The sequence below is a fragment of the Strigops habroptila genome, chromosome 2 (assembly GCF_004027225.2).
Source record: "Strigops habroptila isolate Jane chromosome 2, bStrHab1.2.pri, whole genome shotgun sequence".
Lineage (NCBI taxonomy): Eukaryota > Metazoa > Chordata > Aves > Psittaciformes > Psittacidae > Strigops > Strigops habroptila.
The window spans coordinates 43,962,455-43,988,377 of NC_044278.2; the positions used below are offsets into that span (position 1 = coordinate 43,962,455).

Sequence of the window (25,923 nt, forward strand, 5' to 3'; positions counted from 1 at the left end):
TTGCACTGAGACCAGCTGTTCTTTCCTGTGTGTTCATCAGGCATCAATAGGCTAAAGATTAATTAAGATTACAGGAGAGTCATCCTTCTTTTGGTTCTGTTGCCAAAGGAGCCCCTGGAAATCAGGAGGCATAGCTCCAGTAAGGTAGGATTTTTCTTCTGTAACATGAGCGAAACAGTATGATTTCATCTTTACACAGGTAGAATAGTTTTAAGTGGAGCCCCTTGACAGAAGTTTAGCCTGAGAAACAGCTGGCATGAAAATGTCGACTGACATTTTTACAATTTGGCATAGTTATAACCAACGAAGTCTTTCAATGATAAAGCAATGTTAGGAATAACTGTTACTATATACACCAACAAAAACTAAATATGTCTAGTTAAACTTTTATTGGGATGTGTGAACCCAAACATGAGGATACCACTTGAATGTATAGACGGAAGACAAATTATTGGCCAGTGCCCAATGGAATAATTTGCACTTAATAAGTAATAGCAGTTTACTGGGAGACACATCACAGAATCACAGAATCATAGAATGGTTTGGGTTGGAAGGGACTTTAAGATCATCCAGTTCCAACTCCCGTGCCACAGGCAGGGACACCTTCCACTAGACCATGTTGCTCAAAGCCCCGTCCAACCTGGCCTTGAACATTTCCAGGGATGGGGCAGCCACAGCTTCTCTGCGCACCCTGTATCAGGACCTCATCACCCTCACAGCATAGAATTCTAATCCAAATCTATCATCTTCTAGTTTAAAACAACTCTCCTTTGTCCTATCTCTACAGGCCCTTGTAAAGAGTCCCTCTCCAGATTTCTTGTAGCCCCCCTTCAGGCACTGGAAGCTGCTCTAGTATCTCGCTGGAGCCTTCTCTTCTCCAGGCTGAACAAGCCCAACTATCTCAGCCTGTCTTCATAGGACACATGCTCCAGCCCTCTGATCATCTTTGTGGCCTCCTCTGGACTCACGTTCTTCTTATGTTGGGCACACCAAAGAAAATGCTTTCAAAAAAAACCTGAACAGAAAATACTTTCCTCCTCTACCCCCTTATATTGACCAAGGTCTGTATATTCAGGTAAAAAATGGTATAACTGCTAGACAAAAAGAACAGAAGGACTAAGAATGGAAAGTGGGAAGATTAAATATGTCTTAAATTTCAATTTTGGTAAACTGGCATTGCAGATGAGGCAATAAAGTGTTTGGCACCTAGAACCAGTTCTGGTGATGCCTCGAGACAGTGGAGCAGGAGCTGCCCCGGGCCCAGGGTCCCTGTGTGTCCCCGAGGCCCTGCAACTGTCCCCACGTGGCCAAGCAGCAGCAAAACCAGGAAGGTGGGAGGACAACAGATAGGCAAGCTGTGTGTTAAACTTCTTAGGGGGGTTTTTTGACCGCTAGCATATCAATGCTCAGTAGAAAAAAGCTTATGTTTCTTTATTTGTCATCTTCTGAGTACAAAGTAGTGGCCAAGCCCAGCCTGAAGGGCATCCTTATGCCTGTGCCTGGGCATGACATTGGGGTGGAACCACTGGCAGGAGCTGGACCAGAAAGGCATGGTCGTGCCCTGCTCCAGTGCCATCACTCCAACCGCGGTGGCACACGGCTGCAAACAGCGCACACAACCTCCTACATGGAAAAATCTGGAAAAAACGGCAAGACCTCCAGGGAAATTGGGGGCACGTGGTTTGGCTCTCCGAGATATGCCAATTAAATGTGCCTGGTCACTAACGCACAAGCTCGGCCGCGCTGCCTCGCCTGCCGCGGCACAGCCCCACGACACGAGGTGAGAGCCCGGCGGCACCCCGCAGGCAGACCCGGCGCTCTCCGTCCCGCCGGCCAAGCTGCGGCGGGCACCAGCATGGAGCTCGGGCCCACCGAGTGACGACCGGCGGGGCGGGGCAGCGGCAGCACCTGGCGGCGCGGGAGCCGCTCCCACCCCGCGCAGGCAGCACCGGGCGAGGAGCCGCCGCCGAGTGGCACCAACCCGTCGTCGCCTACCGTGCCCGGCCCCGCTCCCGCTCCTCCCCGCCCGCCCGCCGCGTCAGGTGCCGCGGAGTGGGCAGTGCGCCTGTGCGGCGGCCGCTGGGCGCCGCGGACCGGAGCGCCGGCAGGAGGAGGCGGCGGTGGCCACCGGCTGAGGAAGATGGCGGAGCCGGGGGCTGCGCGCAGCTACCCGCGGGCGACAGGTAAGGGTATAAGTCTGCGGCCCCGTAAGATATCAGAGGGCGGCGGCTCGCCCGCCCGCTTCCCTCCTTTCCTCCCTCAGCTGCCCCCGGCGCTGTCCCGTCCCTTCCCGCCTCTGACCGGGGCTGCCGGAGCCACGGGCGGCGACCGGCGAGGGTCAGCCCTCCGCGTGCCCGGCAAGTGCTGGCCGGCGCGGCGCTGAGGGGGCGGCGGCGGGAGGGTCCGGCCGCCATCTCGGGCCGGGCTGGGGGTCGCCGTGGGGCACGGAGGTGGGGACGGCCCCGGCCCCGCGGAGGGATGAGGTGGGTTGTCCTCGGCGGGAGCCGCGGGGAGCCGGCGGATGGCGGCTCTGCGAGGAACGCAGAAGGTCTGGCCGGAGGTCCCCGGCGTGCCCGCTCCCCCGGTGTCGGCTCTGTGGTGCGGGAGGTGTTTACCATGAGGTGGCTTTTGTGCGGCGGGTCGGGCTCGCCCGGCAGCCGCGTGTGCCGCCGCGATTTCCCCGACCGCCGGCGGTGCTTCGGGGAGGGCAGCAGGTTGGGTTTGCCCCGGAGTGGAGAGCAGGGAGCGAGCGATTTATGAACCTCATTTTCAGCGGTGCCTGGGCCTGCCTGTGCTGGTCGGCCAACCCGGGCCGCAAACTGGTTGAGCTGGTATCGAGGGTGAACGCCTCACGCCGAGCCCTTTTATAGGCATGGCTCCTCGTTGCTCAGTGAACATAACTTTTAATTTCCGAGGATGAAAAGGGTGTGAGAGATGTGGTGGAGGCTGCTGCGGCGTATGGAGTTGCATGTGATGAGGGATCGAGTCCCCCTTCAGCAGAAGATGGGACCATGGTTGTGAGCTTAGGTCTTGGCTTCGTGTGTAGGTGTTGGGGTGGGTTTGGCTGCTCTGCCTTCACGTGACCTTTCCCGGGTTCGACCTAAGAGATGGGTGTTGATTAAGGTGTTAGGCAGCTGCTCATTATACTTTTACCTTAATTATCAGACACGGGGTGTGTGCTTTGTGGATGGCAAACCATCTAAACCTGGGGCATAAGAGGGAATTAATTTCCCTCTTGTCCTAAGCCACTGTAGTTTCTCAAAGTAGCTTTACAATTGCTTTGGGAGATAAGCAAGTATTATTATCCCAAACTTTTGGAGTGGGAAGATGAATCTGAGTCTTTGACTTCTCTGAGGTAACACTGTGCAAGGAGCCAAGGAGGGAGCTGGGAACGCCTGTGTTTGCTGTTCCTTGCCCTCCTCCTGAGCTTGGCAGTCACGGCTCCCGGTGTAAGCTGTTGCACTTGAGCAGTCAAGCACTTCTAGGTCTTGGGTCTCCATTTTTTCATGATTTGCATGGGAGTGAGAAAACAATGTTCATAATATATTTTTTTTTTTTTTTTTTTTCATCTCTAAAGCATAAGGAAATCTGGCCAGTACTCACTTGCACTCTTCTGAGACTTTTTTATTCTTGGTTTTTTTTTCTGTTATACTTTCTAACTTCAGAAGCAAATGCTGCAAAATAGCTTCACTCATTATATAGACCAGGGCATCATCTGTTTTCCACTCTGTATGAGATTTGGAATCCACAATTGAGAGTCTACAGGAAAAGCAACATGTGATATAGTTAAAGATGATATCAAGCGGGTCGTGTGTTGTAGTGCATGGACAGGCACAGACAGATGTAACCACTTGTGGTCAGGCATTGGCATTTGAACACTAATGGCCAAGCATGGTCTCAGCCAAATCTGTTGTATAATTTGAACTGGATGCTAGAAGATGATATTGAATGTGGTGTGTAAGTGTGTATAGTATGTTTTACCGATGTGTGTGGATGGGATTTGGATCTGTGGCAGCAGAGAATAAGACTTTTTTTCTGGGACCTGACTTACCAATTTTGTAGCAAGCACGACAGCTGCTAACACAAATCGTTAACATGGATGTAGAAATGATGCTCTCTTAGTTCATGTTTGTGTGTACATCTTGGTCCTGGAGTTCTCATCTTCTTCATAGGGATAGGAAGAATCTTATCTACGTGTTTCAAAGTAAAATGCTCCTTCCCACTGTGTTGCCCCCGGAGGGGGTGCTGTCCCAGTGACAGCCACTGTTCCCCTTCCCAAACGTTGCAGTTCTCTGGCAGCATATGAGTTTTGATCTCTGGGGTCCTCCAATGCTGAGGATATTGCTAGGATGGCAGCGGAAGTGAGGCACCACATTTAGCATGTCCATCACTTCAGACTGTCTGCCCAGATCAAGCAATAACAAACAAGCCTGCATTAAGGAAAGATATTTGCATCTCTTGAGTACTAGGAAGAGACTATTGTTCAATGATTTATATATATGATTTATGCAAAAAGGAGCAAAATTCTGTGGCACGAGCAAATAATATTTGCGGACTTCAAGTGTATCCCTTTGCCAAAAATTAAAGGCATGCAGCAGACAATAGAGATGCTACAGCCTGAGAAGACACTGTAGGAGTCTTTTTATTGGGGGGAGTTATAGGTGACCAAAATGTAGGCGTTATTGCTGCTGCCATCTGTAGTAACAGTAATGACTAAATAACATTTGAAGGACAAGCTGCTCAGTATTGTATCTCTCATCTTCTCATTTGCTGCCTGGTGAAATTTGCTTAATGTATGTTCTGAGAGATTGAAATGCTGAACGCTTTGGTTTTCAGAGCAAAATACACTTTTTTTTTTTTCTTCTTACAGAAGAGATGGTCAGCCCTAAAAGGATATAAGAAAAAAAAATGACGTGTTGTGCCAAGTCAGACTGTATATCACAAAACCAGCGATAGTTTGTGGGTAGTTGAAAGGAAGTCATGTATGTATGTATTTAAAAAATACTGTGTGGGTTTTTCTTCTTGATAGCAGTGCATTTCCAACTGGTTTGTTACAGGCCAAAATGATTTAACAGAAGTATTCTTATATTCTTTTGTACTATGTTGTCTTCTCTCATATATGGACATTCAAGGTTGTCTATCCCCAAGGTTAAGTCATGTGCTGGTTTTTCATCTGATGTTGCCACTGGGTAGTATTAGTTTTAGTTCAGAGCAGTTTAATATGCTGTATCCTCTCAAGGTTATTGTTGTATTATGTAAATATATTGTAACAGTGATGGACTTTGTCTCTGCCCTTTAACAGAAAAAAGTCAAAATTCTTTCCAACTAAGTTTCATTAAATTACAGTGAAGAAACATATCTTGCCTTTGAACTGTAAGATTGTAGAAATAAAAGGTATATTGCTTGATATGCATGTGGTAGGAAAGTGAAGCATCTGAAAACTTTAACGTTTGTAAGATGCTTCTATGGTGTCACATACCTCTACTTGCTTTGGTGGCTGGTGTATCCATAGCAGTGGAAAGGCATCAGGGTTGCTTTATTTTTATATTGGGTAATTATTTCTAGACATGCTAATTGAACGAGCGTGTACATATTTAATGGTAATGAAACTATATATCTTGCAGATTGATATTGTATGAAGATTTATGTAGTAAGGCTTTTTTCATCTCATGAATAAATAAATCACAATTATAACTTTCTTAGTTATCAATCTTTTAATTTGTGCAGAGCAAAACCGACAGGGGAAATGCTTTTAAAATTTTACTCATATCTGTCATTTGCTTACCAATGCATTTTAAGGGTAGGGTACAGAAGGGCTTTAGGCTTTTAATTCTGTTTAATTCTGGACTGTTCAGGTCATTAAAAACAACCAACCAAACAAAAATCTTATTTCCTCCTTGTGTGTTTCACCTCTGCTAGAAGGTCCCTGTGTTGGTATTGCTGAATAGCTTGTTTGGCTCTTCCCTGTTCCAGTTGTCTTGACCACTCCTCGTGATACCTGGTTTTTGCACCAGCTCTGTGATAGAGCAGTACAGATTGCAGACCTTCATTCATGACTGGCTCAAGCTGTTGTGCAGATCCTAGAAGCAGTTATTCCCAGTTTAAGTTCTATATGCACTTACATGTTTTGTTTTTTAAAGTATTGTTTGTATAGAATTTTTGTGAATAACTGGACCCTACAGGTTGGGGGGAAATACAGGTGGTCAGGAAACTAATACAAATTATGGGAATGCTAACTTCATCGAGTAACAACCAACTCAAGTTGCCTCCTCCCTGTTTCCACCTTCCTCCTTGAATTGCCTCTCATGGTGGTTCTCAGCCTGATAACTTCAGGTTTTGTGAGGTCTGTGTATCTTCTAGGTCCTGTTTGATACAGGGGATGTGTGTGTGACAGGTTATACTCGGTTGTCAGTGTCCTGTTTGGGTCAGTGAGTATGTTAAATACACTTGTCTTACAGAACCAAATTTAACTTGTGAATCTCTCTTACTGGCTGAGAGGGAAAATATGGATAACATGCCTTGATAATGGAAGGAGTAGTAATGCCATAACTCAGCCAAAGTTATTGCAGTAATCAAAGGCAAAGTTTTCTCAGTACTGCAATAGATGTTTGTTTGTTTTTTTTAACCTGCATGTTTTATGACACTTAGATTATTTCCGGGTTATTTTGCTGTAATTGGCTTCTGTTTGGTATTTCCATCACAACTTGATTTATTACCTGTGTATTTTCTGTGGTTGGAATTAGTGCGTGTAAGAAGTGTTGATTTCCCCAATACACTTGTGTTCAAGCAGCTCACCCAGTAAAGAAGCTGACTTGAAATCTTGGCTAAGCGCAGAGGTATTTTACAGCATAGTATTATCCTGCACTCAATTTAGATAGGGTATTTAGAAATACCTTTCACTGTTTTATCTCCACAGTGATTGATGATGATGTATGGGGGTGTAGAGATAAGGGGTAAGTGGGTTTCACAAACTGGAAATCTATCGAAATGTTAAAATGGGAAAAAAAAAAGATTTGTATGTTATTTAAAATCCTGTAACACATCTACCAGTCTTTGTGTCTGTCATTCAAATAATACACTTTTCCTTCATTTGTATCATGAAACTGTCAAAATCCTAAAACCCTGGCACCCAGCACTCTGTGGGTGTGAATGTTGTAAGGATCTTTCTAAAGTACTTCTTGTTGCAGTTAAATAGTAATCAAAATGTTTCACATAGAATTACTTCTGCTTTTGAATTGTCTTGTGTGTTCTGTGTATGTACATACATAATGCATATGCATTTCAGGCTTTCTGCAAATGTAATGAATTAATATATTAAAATGCCAGTTGGTTACATCGTAGTTTTCTGCTTCATTTTCTTTCTGTAACTCTTAAGTGAATTAACCACAGTAGTTAATGCTTTTCCTTAACTATTTAATATCTATATCCTCTGTGATATGAAGCCTTGTGAAGTATGTGCTGGTTTTCATTTACTGTATTATTTATGTATATGTTTTTGCTTACCAAATACTGTGTGGGAGTGTTGTACCCTAAATTCTGGGATGTCAATTTCTCTTTTTCACTTGAATATCTGGAGGTTTTTGCTGCTGCTTTCATATGTTTGTGTCTGTTTTCCTTTGATCAAGAAGGAGTTGTTTGTTCTTGTGGTATTAAAGTGCTGCAGACAAATGTCTAATTTGCTGAGACCGATGAAGCATTTCTATGATCTTTGCATAAACTTCAGTTATGCAGCAGGTAGGCTCCTCTGTGCTTTTAGGCCACTTTTCAGTGAGGATGTCCAAAGCAGTGATGACTACAAGTGTTCCTGGTGTTGTGCAGAGTTTCCACACGTGCGTTGTGGTAGCTGTTTGTTAGAAGTCATTTTGCTTTGAACTGTTAGTTTCTCAGTGTGCCAAAGCTTGGGGTTTTTTCCACAGTGGGTTCATGTTGTTTTTCTTGGCATAAATAAAGGTGCCAGTAGCAAACTTCTCTCTTAATGTTCACTTTTGTTAAATTAATTTCTTTGCAATATGAAAACTGCAACTTTTTGTGTTCCAGTGTTATGTATATGTGCTTTTATCGATTAGAGTAATTTGAAAAACATAGTGTTGAGCTGAATTTCTTGTAGCGATTTTACAGCAGAGATTGTTTCCTGTGCATCATCTAATATTTAACTTTTTGAACTTTCTGTTTTCCATTACAAGAGTAGATGCATGTTTGGTGCAGTCTTGGACATTCAAATCCTTTTTCTGGTGTATGAAAAATCTGAAAACTCTCCTTTTTCTGTACTTTGAGTACAGAAATAGATGAAATTGTTCAAGCTTTTGAAATCAACCCCTTCACTAATAATTACATCTGTTGTCTTTTTAAAGTCATTCCTGTGTGCTTGCATTTACCTTTCAAGATGACCAGTCCACTGAATATGTATTAACTTGGTTGATATGATGAGAAGTTTAGTCTGGGGTACCTTCTGAGTTGGTACTTCATGTCAGAGCCAGCTGCCTGCTGGCCCCATGTGTGCATTAATGCATCTGCTTGCACAGAAAGAGAAATGGATTTATGCCCATAATCTTAGCACTGTCATTGGTGCGTTGTGCATCCAACCATTTTAGGAGCAGAGAGTGTATGAAGCTTTATAAATCTCCTTTCCTTTGTTGGATAATTTCTCTTAAATATTCCTTTCTCCTAGTAGTGATTTTAATAAATAAAATGAGGCTCTAGAATTTATCACTTCTACCTGGGGATGGAAAAGAATGCATTGGATGAAAATACATGATACCATGTATCAGTTTGTGGATGCCACTGGAAAAGCATCTCAAAAAATTAATAAAATAGTAATACTAGTATATCTGATTGTTTTGTCTGTTTTAATGCCAAATGCTGGAGGATGTATTCTGGTTTTGTTTCAATTAGGTAAGATCTGGGAATATGCCTTGCTTCGTTCAACCCGTATGAATTATCAAATTACTTGTCTCATGCCAAGCAGAAGTTAGCAGAGCTCTTCTTTATTTCAGCAGAACATTCATTCATGTATTTCTAGCTTTCAGTTAGTTTTGGTTGTAGGTGTGGTGGAATACTGAAATTCTTAATGTGGCTTTGATCAAAGAAAGATAGATAATCATTTTCCTAAGGCGGTGTGGCATGCCTGGGTTTGTCAACTACAGCGAGAGTGCTGAAGGAGGGTCTTCCCCTGACCGGTCAGGGAGAGAGCACTGCTTTTTTTTTTTCGCTTAAGCAGTAAATCGAGTGATAGCTTGAAGAATACTTAAGTCTGAATAAACCAGCCTTGCAATAAACTTCCAACATACAATTATGTTGCAAGTAAAATAAATCTCGCTTTGAAAAAAACTCCAGTCATATGGAACAAAAATATTTTTTTCATGCTACTAAGTTGGCTACATGGCAGATCACACAAGAAGGGCCTTCGCTTTTGTCCCAGAAAGGAAAATAGGATGATATTATAGTGTTTATCTATGCATCATTACTGTGATTTTACATATTTTAATTAAAGGGATTTAATTTCCCTTCCCTTGGGAGGGTGATATCAACTAATGGGAAGCACTTTCCTTCCCCCCCATCGCTGGTGGCTTGCCTGCCAGTCAATTTCATTCCCTTGTTTGTGTTGAATATGGCATGTGTCTGTGTACAGACTCACTGCGTCAGGGCAAAGAGACCTCAGGGAGAGGACTGGAAATGTGCTGTTGGGGCTCATAAGATGTTGATAAACAGTAAGGCTATTATGGCTTCCAAAATAAATGATGAATGAGCTGGTTCTCCTTTCCCTGTCCTAAAGGGAAGAGTGAGTAGGGCTTTACTTTTGTCCTTATTTTCTTTACTTCTGGTACTGTGCTTCAGCCACAGGGCATCTTTTCCCCATATGCTTAATGGTCTATTAATAGATGTAGGTATTGCTGTTATGTTTCCTGGGCTTAGTAGTGCTAAGTGCTGTGGTTGTAAGTAAACATGGCAATTTTCAACAGGCATAGGAAGTGGTTTAATGGTGCAACGAAATAAATAGGTGACCTTCCTTTGGCATAAAGGGGTTTTGATGAGGTTCTGGATTGCAAAGTTGTGGTCTGGGATGTGTTTTATGGCTCTTTGACTCTGGGTTATAGCACTGAATGAAAATGTTTGAGCGATGCATAGGGGAGAGGTTATTTAGAGAAAGTGCTATGCAGAAAGGCTGGATTTCTGTGGCATTATCAAGTTATGAACTGAAAGAAAATCTGAAACAACTGCACAGATTGAGGCATTTACAGGTAATGGGAAGAGTTTGGTTTTCATAATGCTTTTTATTATCTAGGGGCAATTTCACATCCCTTCCCTCCTTCCCCCCCTACAGTATGTTTTCTGTGTTTTGGGTTGGGTTCTGCCCCCCTCCCCCTGAGGTTTTGTGATCTCTTTTCTGATACCGTAATCACTGCCTGTATCCAGTCTTCCTTTAAGTCTCATACTGCCAAAGGTGTCTTAAAAAGAATAGGTAGCCTGTCTTTGAATCTTAATGTATTTCATTTGTGGTGAAGTTGTCCAAATGATGTGTGAATGGAACTGAAAGTCATGTTATGCAGCACAAACACATCCACTTTCAAGTCCAGTTTTTGTCATGACTGGTCTGTTTGTGATGCTGAAGACAAACTGAAGACTGTAAAGGAAGCCTTCATGCAACCAAGGTTCCTTGTAATGAATGTTCCCTAAAGCACAGTGGCAAGCTTACAGGCCATGTAGCAACTCAAAAGGTGTTTAAAATAGCGCAGTAATGCTCCTGGAAGAGCGCTGATTTCTCTGTTGATGTAAAACCCCTGCAGTGTATGGAACTTCTGTTGCCTGCTTGCCGATAATGGTGCACCTATGCTATTGATAAACTGATGTTGTACTAGGTGAACTCCTGAAGTTTTGTAAGTTGGCTTTTTATTTTCTTCTCCAACGGTGTTTTCCTCTTTCCCCATTCTCATCCACTGACCCCCACCAACAAGGTCATAAGGATGGCCACTTTAGTCAGAGCAACAGGATCTCCTTCACTGCTCTGTCTTCCCTGGTGGCTGGAAGGTGACATTGAGGGTAGCATACAGTATGCTGTATGGGACACTCGTATAGTATATAGTATGCTTCCTAATGTCCCACGAATTACAGTTCCAGGAGCTAGAGCTGTATCCACAAGACTTGGATATATCTTCCATGTATGTTCCTATGCTCTAGCCTGCTCTGCGCTCCAGCAGAGCTCACCCTGCTCCATCCAGGTGTGGGAGTGTGGGGAGAGAAAAGCATGATGCCAAGGAGGAAGCTGGGCCCGTCAGCCCACCTGCGTCCTGCAGTGGGAGCCCGGAGGGCTAAAGTAGCTCTTTAAGTTTTTCTTGTGGCAGCTGCAGGGGAGGCAAAGAGATGAGAAAAGGAAAAAGGTGAAAAGGAAAAGAAAGTGCATTCCATTCTATTTAACCTCTGCTTCAGGCATTACTGTTCAGAAATGGAGAATCACCATATCAAAGAGCTCTTTGAAAATCAAAGGTAACAAAAAACCAAATAGGCTGAGGAATGTTTTTCTAGTCCTCACAGCAGCTACCAGTTAACCCATGTTGCAGTATAGTACACTTCCTTAAGTTACAGACTCGGAGAAGTAGAGGGCCAGAAGTCCTCAAGATGGTTTTCCAATGGCTATTTTGCATTGAAATGAATCCAGATATCTCCTGGTGATGCACATACCTTTGAGAAACTCTGGTCAAAAATCCTATGGTATAAGGTAGCACTAGGAAGATGTAATTTTCTATTTTGACCTTCAGTCCCAAAGGCTGAGAACTGCTGGGGCTGATTCTGAGAAGTAGCATTTCAGGCCGATTACCTTATATAGTCCTTCCTAAAACTGGGCAGCTGAAAAGGCCTAGGAAAGAAAAATGTTAAAGGAATATGGAATAACTGTTCAGTGGCTAAAAGCTAGCTTTAACTCCAATTAGATTGGAATGCGTTCAGCCTCCCCTTTTTGTTTCCAGCTATATGATCTAGTCCATTGCTTCGTGCCTTGCCAGAATAAACCAAATGTGTTGTTCTTAAGTGTCATTCAGTAAAAAGATGATTTCAGCATTGTCTGGCAGATGCTAACTACTCTTTTTTGGGAGTAGTGAGATGAATAAATGCACATATTTATTTGCTGGTAGAGCCTGAGTGAGAACCGTTGAGTATATACAGTTTGGGGTCTGTGGGAATTGAATTTAATGTTATTTACACAAACTTGTAAAGGCTGATGGTGTCAGGTTTGTAGAGAGAAAAAACCTCTTTCGGTGTGCATCTGCTAACACTGCTTTAATAAGGAGCAGGATTTGGCTTCTGGTTCTGGATTTACCCAAGCACATCATATTGATGTAACCTACCTGTGAGTCTTGAAATGTTTTATTGGGAACAAGAATCTCTTCATCTTCTGGTTTCATCTTTGTCCTTTTGGTTCAGAAATGTTCAGTGCATCAGTAAAATGGTACTAGAAGCAAAGACAAAAAATATTTATCTCTTACAGTTAAATAGTCCTCTTGCCTGTGGATAGAAACAATATCAAAATGTTTTCTTGCTTGTTTGGGAGAACTTAATCTCAAATATCATTTGTGTTCTCATGTAATAAGTTTGGCTGATGTAATAAGTTTCTCTACTGATTATTTTTTGTTGTTCTTGGTAGCATTAATTCCTCTTAGTGAAGTAGAGAAGGTGGGTATAGTTGTGACAAAATACCTGTAATTTTCTTTGTCCCATTGCCTGCCATCGCAAGTGAATTCATTCCTTTTGCTGCTGTCAGTTCAGGCTTAGAGGAGGGCCATCCTTCTTGTGTAGACCTGCTCTTCCTTTTTTTCCCAAGCTTTCCTATTACACATGCAAGAGGGGATGTGACTTTTGATGCAACTCTGACTCCTCCTTTTTCCTTCCAAAATATTTACTGGTCTCTGTTAGTAAAGCCAATTCAACCTACTCATCCCTCTCCTCTTTTCGCTGTGGATAGGCAGGTTTTTCAAGCCCTGACTCTATTTTCTGATCTGTATCTACATGTGAAACAAAACTCTGGAAGAGGGCAGGATGCCTGTGCAAGTGCCAACTTTCAGCCTGAGTACATGGTGAGATGGGATCCCGCGTTCTGCAGAACTACTTTCTGTTGCCACTATTGAACAAAAGCCTTTCCTTGTACAGGTGTATCCTGAACTTCGATCTGAACACAGTTAGTCTGTATCTAATCAGGCCTGGCAAGGTGGTCCACAGTCAGCTGCCTTCTGCTAAGAGTGCTACATCTATGAACGTATTTTTCCAGAGAGGCGAGGTTTGTGGACAGATAACATGTTTTTATTAGACCAACCAGTTATAGTCCAAACAAGCAAGCTTTCTTGCCCATCAATCTGGAGAGGGAGCAACTGCCTCCTTGTTCATGACGTGTGGAAGTAGAGAGGAGAAAAGAACAGGAGAAAATGCAGGAGCTTTGAGGCTCCCTTGACAGCAGCAAGGGCAGGGGATTTTGTGATCCAGCCTTTTATATTGGGATATGGCTTCTGTCATCTTTTGCTTTGCTATCGGTGTGCTGCAGTACAGCAGCTGCTGCTCAAGGTGGTTCTGTTCAGCTCGATGCAGGTTCTAGATAAGTGCTAGTCAAGAGGGAGGGAGTAAAACTTCAGATGTTTAATTTACTTTGAAAAGTATTCTAGTATGGTCCTTGGATTTGCAGGGTGAATGTTGCTATTACACTTAAGCATTGACTAGGTGAATTTAAGACAGATCTCTTGGGATATAGAACAAAGTGTGGAATAAGCAACTGCTGCTGTTCTAGTATTACTAGATTGATGGGTTTTGGGATTTTTTTGTGCTTATGCCCAAAACTACTGCAGTTCTTGTTCACTTTACCCTAATGTAGCAACCCTGATGAGTAGGTTTATTAACTAAAGGTGTAATGGTGGAATTCGAGATTAGCGATGAAAAGTGGTAAAAAATAAAAGTAGAAGCTTTTTGGCATATCTTGTCAGTATGTTTTGGTGCAGGATGCGTACTTCTGTGATTTTTAAAAGTAACTAAACCCAGAGGGAGTCACTGACATGTAGCATCATTGTATGCAGTTTTCAGGTTCCTCGTTGTAAATGCTGCAGCTAGCATATTTTTTGAATGTACACTCTTGCAGTAATTGCTAAATATTTATCAATTCCTAAATCCAGTAGGTACATTTAAGTAGGCAAGGCTCTTGTTTTTTATACTGTTATCTATGGTTTTCACCTGTTTGTGCTCTGTAGTGGATGAAACGGTAAATGACAATATTGAGTAGCTTCCATGAAAAACGTGATAGAGTCTCCACTTTCCTTGCTTTGAGAGCTTCCTTTGACAAGGAAAAATGTCAGAAGCAAGCTTGCTGGCTTTCTGGAAGAAGTAAAAATGTCAGCCATAATGCTTGCTCGCAGCATTGGATTTTTTTACTTCTGAATGTGGTGGGATTTATGGCACCAGACTGTGAGCACATCTGGAGCTAAACTGCAGCAGGCGAGCATGTTGCTGTGGCTCTTTTTGCGTGGGCTTTGCCCATGGGGACTCTGCTGGTATAGGTCGCTACCATTTCTTCAGTAGAAAGGAATTTATGAGTGTCAAGTGTGTTGTATCACTGAAGCAGTAGCAGCTTTGCTGTCTTTCTGAAAGATTTTTATGGAGGATTTTAGGGTTAGAAGAGAGTAGAAGAGAACCTGCTGCCGCCTACAGCATCACCAAATATCAGATCTGTTCCCAGCACATACATGCTGTCCTTCAGTGTTTCAGGATATAAGTTGCTAAGATGGTTAGGGACGTGAAATGGTTATCTTGAAAAAAACACTTTTTCTCTTACTTAGCTGAACTGTGCTTCTTATCAGGAGCCATGACTGGAACCCACTGTCAGAGCCTTGCATGCCTGAGGTCAATTTTTTTCAGCACGTTTGAAGGGAAGGGAATGTATGAGACCATGTACAACTGCTTAATTTCAAACTTAACAGCTTTCAAAATAATTATAAAGCCGTTCTTGACATTTAGCCCTATTTACTCCTCTTGATGAAAAGTTCAGGGTGGTCTAAATAAAGGGAGGAAAAATTAATGTCCTGTTTTGAGTGTTGTGTAAAATATCCTTAAAATTTTTTTGCCTTTGAAAATAGTACATATTTTCATCTTCTACACAGATTGCCTGCTAAGTATAGAGAAGTAGCAGCTCTTTTAACACTTTGCTTGTAGCATGAGGGCATGTGCTTTTTAAAATGGTTGGCAGAACAACGAATTGCAGACAGGAGGAGTTAGGGTTTTTTGTGTACAGCACAGACACTTGTAGGAGATGGAAAGTTAATCCAAGCAGATAGGATAAGCTATTGAGAAAGGTGGAGATTTCCCTTACTACTGTCATGTCTCATCTTTTAAAATATGGCTAGCTGAAAGGTCTGCAGTAGTTTGTTTGACTGGCAGGATGAGAGTAGTAGACAAGTGCATGTGAGGAGGTTTGCAAAAGCATTTTAAGCTGTGTCCTCATACATGTGTGTGGAGGCAGAGGGTAGACTACAGGGAGGGAGGTATATGTTGCCAGAGATAGTACAAACAGTCCACTATTTTAGGAACATCTGGAAGTAATGGGTATGAAACTGTGCTTTTATTTATTTATTTATTTATTTATTTATTTAGAAGCTCTAAAAGGAATGTAAAGCTGATTTGCTGATGTTTCCCTTTCTACTTAGCTTACTTGGTGAGCTTTGAGTTTTAGAAGGAAGATGCTTTTGCTAATGACTGTGACTTGATCCGAAGAAGAATGTAGAGCTTTTCAAATTGCCTGAATTAAAAGAGAAAGGGGGAAGGGGGGGAGGAGAATGTTGGAAAGCAGGTGTGTGTGGTGTTTTGTTTTTAGAGGTGGAGATGTTGACTTAAAAGCAAGAATAAAGCTCATCGTTTTAGTGTCAAAACTCTGAAATATTATGGAGGAATAAACAAGCAGTGAATCTGTTAGCATTTTCTAGTGCATTATCTAGCACGTTTCTTGCAATAGGATTAAGAACAGATATGTGTGTGTAATTAGTTGCTTAAGATGCTGTGATATGATGGGTGAAGCACGGAACTGTGACCTGAATTTCTCGAACTTTAATCTCACCTCTGTGCCATTTCTGCATCTATCCTCTCTCACTTCCTCAGCTGTTACAAAACCAGCTTTTGCTGTTGGTATTAACATTTTTATAATGTTTTTAAATGGCTGATACAATGTATTAAGACAGGTACAGGTTGTTCATTTGGAGAGATTAATACAACTTTTTGTTCTCTCGGAAGTTTGTCTCCTGTGTGGTCAACAGGATTGAATTTCTTTCATGAATAGCTATAGTTTGCCTAGGAAAATTTTTGAGGAAGCTATTTTTGAGCAATATGTCTTAATTTACTTACGTTAGGTGTAAAATGAAGGGTAAAGAGAAGTTGATGAGAAGAGGGCATTCCTGTTTCCTGTTTATAACATCTGTGAGTGACGAAAGACCTGGTGTAAAATCCGCTCTCAACTATACAGTTCTTGCAAGTTCTTCTGTTTTTAATAGATCTTGCCTCCTACTGTTTAGTTAATGGAAAGATTGTGCAGAGTGTCTACATAGAGTGGAGAAAATCATCCCAGACACATCTGGGTATGGATGTGCTTTACTCAGATGAATAGTGCAGAATGTGGGAATTCTTTTCCTCTGATGAAAAAGGTTTTTGTTTTTTTTCTCCATCTGTTTCTGCTGTTCCTAATGAGTTACTCATCAGAAGGTATCAGTGCTAATATTCCTTTTGCAGAAGGGAATTTTGCATTCCAGACACACGGCTAAGATTGAGGAAACCCATGCTTAATAAAGAATGACAGACATTAATGAAAGAAAGGGCCCGTATATATTCTTATTCTGTGAAGAGACATCATTGCATTGGAGCAACTCATTGATTTTCCTCATGTTCCTCTTGCAGATTTATTTATAAATGTGGAAACATGAGAGTTTTGCATATTGATTTTTATCTTTAGTCAGATCTCTGCTTTAATGAAAGAATTTTTTTAAAAGGAGCATCCTGCTCCTGTTAGATGATCCTGGAAAAACAATCAATCTATGAGGCTGTATACCAGAACATCTACTACATGTATTGACTTGAGAATCTTGCATCCTGCATGTAAACAAAACAAAAAAAATGCCGTTCAGTAAGGTTATTTCTTTATTCTTACTGTTTGATATTTGTCATCTTCTGGTAACAGAAGATACCTTAGCAGGTTTTGTGCACAGAGATATACCTATAAGAATTCTTTGGAAGTGTCCCATATTTACTTGTACTTTCCATAGCATTCTTTTACACATGGTCACAGGAAGAAGATAGGATACATCCATTTGGTTCAGTGGGATTTATTGTCATGACGGGGGAAAAAGAGTAATGGGATTAAGATGAAATAAAGGTCAGGCATTTTATGTTAGCATTACTGCACTGCTGTTGTTTCCGGGTGACCTTTTCCAGGCATAGTTTGTGCTGTGCTTTCATTAGACTATGAAAACTCCAAGCTCTCCTCGGGTTTATTTCTTATCTCTGAGGTTAACAGGGCACAATTGCTGTCTATTTCATGCTGCTCTGAGCATTCAGCTTGAGCAGGTGCTGAACCTGAAAGTGTATCTTGGAAAGCTGCCTCTATTACTGTGTTAATTTGTTGGAAATAGACTCTTTCCTGGGAAATGGTACCCGCTAATGAGCATTTACACAGGTTTGTCACAGGCAAACTGCAGATTTGTCAGTGTTATATCAAGAACTAGGTTCTCTTCATCTATTTTGGGCATTCTACTTCTTGAATGTTTCAATTTTGATGAAATGGGTTGTGAGGCTGTTTCATCTCTTTAGGAGATATTATGTGCCTGATATTTTTAGTTCCTTTTTTCCATTCTTCTCAAAGCTTAGCTCTTCTGTCGTTTCATTCCCTGAAGGTGTGTTCCTCTGACAGTGAAGGAGTGCTGCCTTCATTCAGGAACCCAAAGGCTGATGGTGTAGGTTACAGTCACATATAATGAAACTGAAAAATACGAGCTTTAGGTAGTCTGATCGGTTAGAAACCCTGATTTTACTGTGTTCTTCTACAAGCCTTTGATCCTTAGTTGGAAATTCACTAAATGTCCCTTTCCTGAAGGGATCTGTGTTCTGCTGCCTAATGTTCTTCCTTTGTTACCAATAAAAATGTGGAGTTTTGAGACAACCCTCCCTCCAACATTTTAAATAAAAACTGCCTGCATTGCAATTACCTCTGCAGTGTCCTTTTTCAGCTGCTAGTAAGCAGGCAAATGAAGACAGGTGGTATTTTGAAAACACCTGTAGAAAATCCTCCTGTTCCCTGTAGGCACCCTGATGTCTTCCTGGCAGAAGAGTACACAAATTATATTACTGTGCACAATTAGGTGCTCTGTAGGAATTCGTCTACATCTGTCTGTGTTAGTTGTCTTGGGCTCCCTTTAAGTAGAGTGAAATAGGTACTTACAAACTCCTTCCTCAGGAGGAGGTGATGGGTCCCAGAAGGTACCCTTGCTCTGCAGAAAGTGAGTGAGAGAGAAGCTGAGAGCTACTAGCTCAAAGGAGGGTGTCTGTTTACTTGGGCAACTGAAGTTAAGATGAATCTCCTGCTCCCTGGTACGTTGGAGGTGCTGTAGCTGCCCTAATGGAGTGCTCGGTACCTGAGAAAATAATCTGCAAGCCAGTGACAGCTGTAGCAGTCACTTTAATCCACGTGAGTCAGGCTTCCAGGCGTGCTGGAGAGGCACAGGAGGGCTGGTTACAGCCCCTCCCGTACACTGGGTTGAACCTGCTGCCAGCATGCCCGGGAGCTGTTTACAGGTCAGGTTTATCTTTCACATTTCAAAGGTGAAGAGCCATTCCGCTCTGACACTTTCCTCTCTGTAGTGTGTTGCTACTGGCTAGCAATTCATGGAGCCTCTGCTCAGCCAAAGGTTTTCTCAGAAACTTTTCACTAACTCATAACGATGTAGTCAGTGAGACTTTACCAGTGCCAGCTGCTGTCTTCCTCAGTGAGCTGTTGGCTTTCCCTGGTGTGTGACTTGAGATGCTCCATCTAGGCAAGGGAAAGCCGCTCGTGATCTGTGTGACTTGTGTGATGGGCAGCATATGGTCAGGAGGCTGTTGGTTTGGCACCACTGAGTTGATGATTATCATTCAAACCACTTATCACTTTATTTAAATTTCTTCATTTAAAAAGGCAGGCAAATTTCATAGGTACTATTAATAGATATATTGATGTGTCCTAAAAAAATTTGGAGCACACAGTTGCTTCTGTGGCTCTGAAACAGAAGCTTGTTTTAATCATAAATAGTGTTACTGCTGCATATATACTGTATGTCACAATAACCTTTGACCACTGTGGCTACAGCACGTGCTACTTAAGCAGATAGTATTTATTGTGTTTTAGCTTTTGGCAATATAGTAATTGGAAATGTGGGGAGGATGTTACCATGGGAGTTGCCTGTCCCTGTTTTAGAAAGGTCTGTGTAAGGTAAACGCATATATACATGCATTCTTGTGACATTCAGCAAAGCATTTAGGTATAGGTTTGAAAAAAAAAAAAAAGCTCTAAAAATCATGAAGCCTTCAGGCTTTTCATCTGAGTTTTGTTTTCATTATAAAACTTGTTGATCCACATAGGGTATTTTTATTGCTAAATTGCAGGTAGTCATGAGAACATGGAAGAGAGCATAATCTCTGGAAAGTTAAATACTAAATAATAGTATTACAAGACAAATGTTTTTGGGGAGAAAACTGGCAAAGGCATAAAAAGGATAGTAAACACGCCACCCCTTCACACAGACCCTGCCAGACTGTGGCAGGTTGCTAAAGGGTCCATGTGTGAAAGGAAGAGTCAAGAAACATAAGGCTCTATCATGAAAGCTAAATTATTTGCATCAGTACTCTGCATGGAGGAGCTTAAGGGGTGTTTCTAGTCCAAGGCTTTCTGACAATGGAATTTAGTTTAATTTAGTGCTTAAATTGTATTTGATGCAGAGGAAATCAGCCTCAATACACAGACTTTAAAGATGTAGAGAACTGAAGAGTGACGAAGCAAAGTTATCAAGCATAAAACTGAGTAAACAAAATATGATATACTGGGAAGAGCCTATGTGCTTTTGTAAGAATACGGATCTTGAAAAACAGTTGGACTTCTTGCAAGAGGTCAGCAAATATGCAGGGTAGAGTGATCCAGAAGAAGGAGTGTGCTTGGGTTTTCTAAAAGGTGTTTGTAGGTACCTTCATCAAAGACCCTAAACATCTTGAAAGCTCTTTACTCTCTGGTAAATTCATAACTGATGTGGAAAAATTTGTGAGTGCTGAGGTGGGGTTTTCTGTTGATAAGGTGTTACAGATAGTCACGTAAAGAGTAGTCACTTACTAAAGTTTATTAGAAAAATTAGTCCTGACTGACTGAGCAGATAAAATTCAGCATCCGTCGGTACAAATGTGTGTGGGGAGTAATGTCTGTGGGAGGCAAGTATAAACAATGAGGTGTTCTGAATTACCTAGTAACACTGGCGAAGGCAATCTTGGAGGAGGGCCAGTTTGTGGAGGATGGACCTGTACAGTGTATCAAATGTGGGGGTGACAGCTTTATCCGTGGAAAGTCCCTAAGCTGCTTGTCAGGGTGGGCTTGGCCAGAGCCCTCTGCATGTGCTTCATTCATCCTGTGTCTTCACAGAGTTACTGTTGCTGCCCTAGTGTTGTTGCAGATGTGAACAGTCTTTTGTTCTGAGTGGTGCTAGTGATCGTTCAGAGGCTGGTTATCTGTGGTTTTCTATGCAATATGTCTAAGTGAGTTAAACCTTTTTTAAAGTCAATATTTAAGAGTTTGTGATAGAGTTTCTGTCTAAAAATAAGTTATACATAATATTTAGGAAATAATTCTATCAGCTCTGTTAGAATTGTTGATGATGATTTAAAATAATTTTAAAACCTTCAACTCTGTCTAGAATTTGGCATGAGTGAAAAGGTTACCCAGTTATAAATGTCTTTAGCCGGTATTTGCACTATGAAGTGCCAAATCTGTTTGAAATGTAACTTTCTGCAGAATATATGCAGCAAGGAAAGCTTTGTCAAGTTTACTGTCTCTTGTAAAACCTACAGGTCTGCTGTGTATTTTGTGCTTTTTTCCTAGTACAGATTAATCATCCCATTTCATAAATATATAATGATAGTGTAGACTTGCAGAGATTTTCAATTCTCTGCTAAACTAGGAGTAATTTTGAGAGTGAAAATTTAATTATACAGAGACTGTTCTCTTTTTTCTTATTCAGTATTTTCTGTTTTAATCAGATATAAATGTAATCCTCCATAGCAAAATAATTTCTTAGTGGTTTATGTTCAAAGGGACTACTTTGCCCTTTAAAATCCTAAAGTGGTTTAATCAAGATAAGAAACAAGCTACTTTCTGCTTTCCAGAAGCTAGGAAGTTGTTTGGTTTTGAAGATGATGATGTTGTGCTTATTAATAGTCTATCTCAAAACATCCACAGTAATGCTGTTTCTAGAATGTACAATGTTGGATACTCCTGAGTAGAGAAGCATGTAATTTGCCCTCTAGGTTATCAGTTGACCTTTTAAGTAATTGGGTGGCAGTATGACTGTAACAAACTCTGCTCTCAAGGGCAAGTCAGAGTTCTTGGCAGATGTTTTTGCTTTAGAAGGTTATTTAGTCTTGCTGTGTTGGCTTTATAAACCAAATAAGGCATAGATTTGATAGGATTCGAACGCCATGGTTTTTACTGTAAATGGGCCAGTTCTTATCAAGGTCCAAGGTAAGTGGAGCTAGTGCATTGAAAACTTAACACCATTAAGTATTTTCATTTTCCATTTCTGATATTTTTCCCCATACCTCTTTACTGCATGTGAATTTGCATACATGGTCTAATATGCTTTTTCTACCTCTGTCTTCAGGTTGTCATCTTCAGGAATACAATGACAGTATTATATTTGCTTGTTTTTCTTCATCTTCAAAATATCCACATCTTCAGCTCCTCTCTATGAGGCTGTAGTATTTCCTAGTTGTCTACCACTGGTCTCTGAAAGGGAAAGCAATCCATGTGTGTCATTTCCACACTTGGCTCTGTTGGTTTAAAGTTCAAATCAAGACCATGCTGTGCTGCAAATCTATTTGCTCTTTTTAAATTTTGAACTGTGATTAAGCAATTTCGTGAAATCTCATGTGTCTATTAAATGAACGTTTTGGTTTTCCTTCAAATATTCCTATGATGTTTAGAAGTTAGCTTCTAATTCTTCCCTCCGTTAGATGGGATTGGAAAACAGTCTAAAATGCTGATGTTTCTGGCTGTGTTTCTTGCTTGTTTTGTGAGTGCCTGCTCAGGCAAAACAAGGAGAAAGGGGGGGTCCCTTACCTGCTTTATCGTATCCCGGTGAACAGCGCTTTGCACCCTCCTTGTGCTGGATCATGTTGTTGCACAGCCCTGAGAAAGCCTCTGCCTAGCCCTGGTTTCTTGAGCTTGCCTCTTATTCCTGTTTTGAATAACCTTAGTCTAGAGCTGTTCAGTCTGCTCTGTTATAAGCCTGGCTTACTTCGTGATGCTGTAGGCTATTTTGGGGGCTTTTTTTTTTTTTTTCTGATCTACCAAAGAATTGCTGTTAACATCACTCTTAAAAGCACAGCAATGTCAAAGAACTGAAGTTTTGACCCTTAAGAAGGGGCACAGCGCTCTGAATCCCTCTAGGGCTCTGGGATGTGCACATTAACGGAGTTTTTACTGTATTACTCGAAAAGATTGGCTGGCTTTGTAAAGTGTTCTGAAAAAGGTCTTGAGCGATTGCAGAGAATAAAAACTAGAATTTTAAAAGCATGTAGTTAAACCTTCATAATACCTTAACTTTGTCTTCCTACATACACTACTTGCTTCTGTTTTTCTTTTTAAAAGCCTTTTTTTGCCTCTGGAGACTATCAAAGTGATGCTTTTTCTTCTCTAGGTTCCATATGCCAAAATATTTAGCTTGGTCTGGGTTTTGTGTGCAGATGACAGAGGATGCAGCTGTATGCTTTATCTTGCTCCTCAGTGTTCTCAAACATCACTAGCATTATCTTTACAAATAAGATAAACATGTAAAATAAAATGGATCTCAGTTGCCCTGAATAAATGCCCTTCCTCCTTGCCTTGTAGAGCCATCTGAGCCCTTGATTTTGATTTACCCAGTGATGTGCTTCAACAAGGGTATACATTTAGATTGGTAAAGTTGAAATACCACAACAGACTTAGTTGTTTGAAATAAGCTAGTTGTCATGCTCAGGCATAGTATTGTATTTAGAATAAATTCAAGCATTAAACAAAATCTCAAGTCAAGCCCATCAGGTTGTGTGGTTTAGGTGTGAAATTCCCTAATTTAGGCAGGTCAACACCTGCTTCTTTGCTTTAAAGAGCTGTGCTGTCACCTCCCTCCCACGTGTCAGACATAGCTGCCTGCTTCAGCCCTCATCTGCCAAACCCTTGTATTAGATTTGCTGATCATGACCTGGGAGAAGCAATGGAGCAGAAGCGCTGTGAGGCTGGGTGTGCTGCTCAGGGTGTCCTGCCTTCAAAGCATTCCTTTGCTTTCCTTCCATTCCCACTGTGTGGGGTGGCCTTCCCTCTCCTCTCTGCCTTGCCAAATCGGTGTACAGCCGCCTTTGCAGGGTAGGCAGTGATCTGCTGTGCCTGTGTGCAAACATGAAGTAGAAATCTCCAAATAGGATCTGCTGCCTGTATGTTTGAGCTGTTTTGGTTAGGCATACTCTGGAGTTCCTGGATTGTACCTACGCACACACACAATTTAGTAATTCTTTTCCCGAGGCCAAATATTTCTACTTGAACCTATTTTGGTACAGTGAGTAGGATGAAAATTTTCTTGCTAAGCCTTAAAAAGTAATTAGAAAAAAACCCTAGTGTTTTCAAATACCACACTTGAGTGTGTGACAGACTTGCTGGGTGAGTAATCCACATCAGATAGCTATAGAACACTCATCATCTTGGTATTGAAACGCTAAATCATAGAGGGTTAGATTCATGGACTTTGGCCATAGGGACTGTGATGTCTTGTTCTGTTTTTTTACTTCTGGGGTACCAAGCAGCCTTGCAGTGTAGATGCATGCTGCTGATAAACTAAATTGAATGGGTAAAATCTTCTGAATACATTCCACAGGGGCAATCTTAACATGAGCATTGCTGCAGCAATGTGGAGGTATTTCTAGCTGCCAAAAGCATCAAGCCAGTTGTCTTCATGACACAGCCTTGCAGGTGGCCTTAATGGATTTCTGTACCTGCACAGAGCCTTCTTTGGCTGTACCAGGGGGAATCTAGCTGTACATATGCATTGAAAGACCAAAGCATATAGCTGTGTGATACTATAAACCCCTATCACTCCCAGAAGCAAATCTGATAGGGTCTACATTGTAATAATTAAGAAGTCATTTTTGTGTTTAGAAGCGCAGCTGCAATGCTTCAGGTTGCAACTACATATGAAATCCCATAATGATGTCTTGGTGTGATAATGTCTTAAATTCTTTTAAATAGATTGACTCCCCAGGAAAAGCTGTTATAGTGAGAAGGAGCTTCATTTGTCATTTACAAATAAATGAACAGCTTGAATGCCTTATGTCGAGCTGCCTATTTCTGATTTAATGAATAATGGAAAAATTGAATGACATTTCTTGGTGGTTTTGTTGTGCTTTTTTTAACTGCATAATTTGATCCAGCTTGTAATAGATTATAATAATTATGAAGTCTGAGGCAAGCTCCTATTGCCCAAATCAGTATCCCACACCTTGTGAGACAAATAGGTGTGATCCACACTTCCTCAAGCCTCTTGACTGAGGCATATATAGAAAATTATGAAGATCCCTTCCACTTGAAAAAATTGAGTATTTTTGTACGGAAATTAGATTCTGAGCACCAGAAGGCAGTTATCAAAAATACCATCTTGCTCAACTGCTGTATGCTGGCCCAGTTCCTCTCCTCTGGCTTGGATCCTCTTGAAATGAAAGCAGTACAGTTACTTCTCACCCCACTGTAGTTCTGACCAGATATGTAAGCTATGCTGATTATCACTACTTAAACTACATGGTTTTGTTTGCCTTGTCGCCATAGGAAAATAATGTCCTGCATATGTTAGACAGTTATTTGTTACTGAATTTGTAGTGTAGAAGCAGTAGCATGATCTCCTCTGCTATAATCATATATAATAAATGAAAGCTTTGTACTACTTACTGCAAAAATTGGTTACTTAGTGCTATGAAAACATTCTTTAGCAAAGAGGTGATTTTCTTTTTAAGAGACTGTCTACAGGCTCACCCCAAATTAGCTACATTAAGGTAATCGCAATATTCACGATGTAAAAACAGTGTATGTTTTGCGTACAGGTGCTCAGGGGCATCCTTTTGTGTCAGAATGGTGGCTGCAGGACTGGTGATTGCATGAACTCTTGTGTATTTTTTTGTTTTTCTTAGTTTTGATCTGGTCTTACTTGTAAAGAGGGGACAGATCTTGCAAAGTTGACCATGTTCCTTCGTATCGCTTTCAGTGAGGTGGTGGGATAATGTGAAGCTTTTAATTGGCTTGTAACTTGGAACTCTGCTGTGTGTGCATCAACTCCTTTTGCTCACTGAACCGGTAATAAGCTTCCTAAAGTGTTCTGCTCACTCAATTCTCACATCTGACAAGAAGAGCCTGCAGTGCCCGCAGCGTGCCTGCGAGGGCCCCGAGCCATTCCCCTCTCTTGCTCCCATTTATCAGTGGGAAGTTTTTTGACGTCTTTACAAAGCTTTTGCACTCCAGCAAGCCTGTCGCCCTCAGTTTCTGAACATTGCATTCAAGTGCCTGTGGTACTCAAGGACTTAATTTCAAAAGTGGTATATCTAACAGAAATTGTGGTGGTTTTGTCTGTGTAGCATTACAAGATGTTGTTTAAAAGGTGGCAAATGAGTCTC

General features: G+C 41.6%; 1 protein-coding gene across 3 annotated transcripts in view; it reads left to right on the forward strand.

Moving 5' to 3' along the window:
• The first annotated feature begins 1,904 nt into the window (after positions 1-1,904).
• MAP7D2 (MAP7 domain containing 2) overlaps positions 1,905-25,923 on the forward strand; it is a 77,754-nt gene continuing 53,735 nt past the window's right edge. The window contains exon 1 of one of the 3 annotated variants that reach the window (XM_030476103.1): positions 1,905-2,183. In XM_030476103.1, coding sequence (XP_030331963.1) covers positions 2,141-2,183 — 43 coding nt within the window. In that variant the 5' untranslated portion in view covers positions 1,905-2,140. The remainder of the gene's footprint in view (positions 2,184-25,923) is intronic. The other 2 variants (XM_030476104.1, XM_030476101.1) reach the window with 2 other exon arrangements.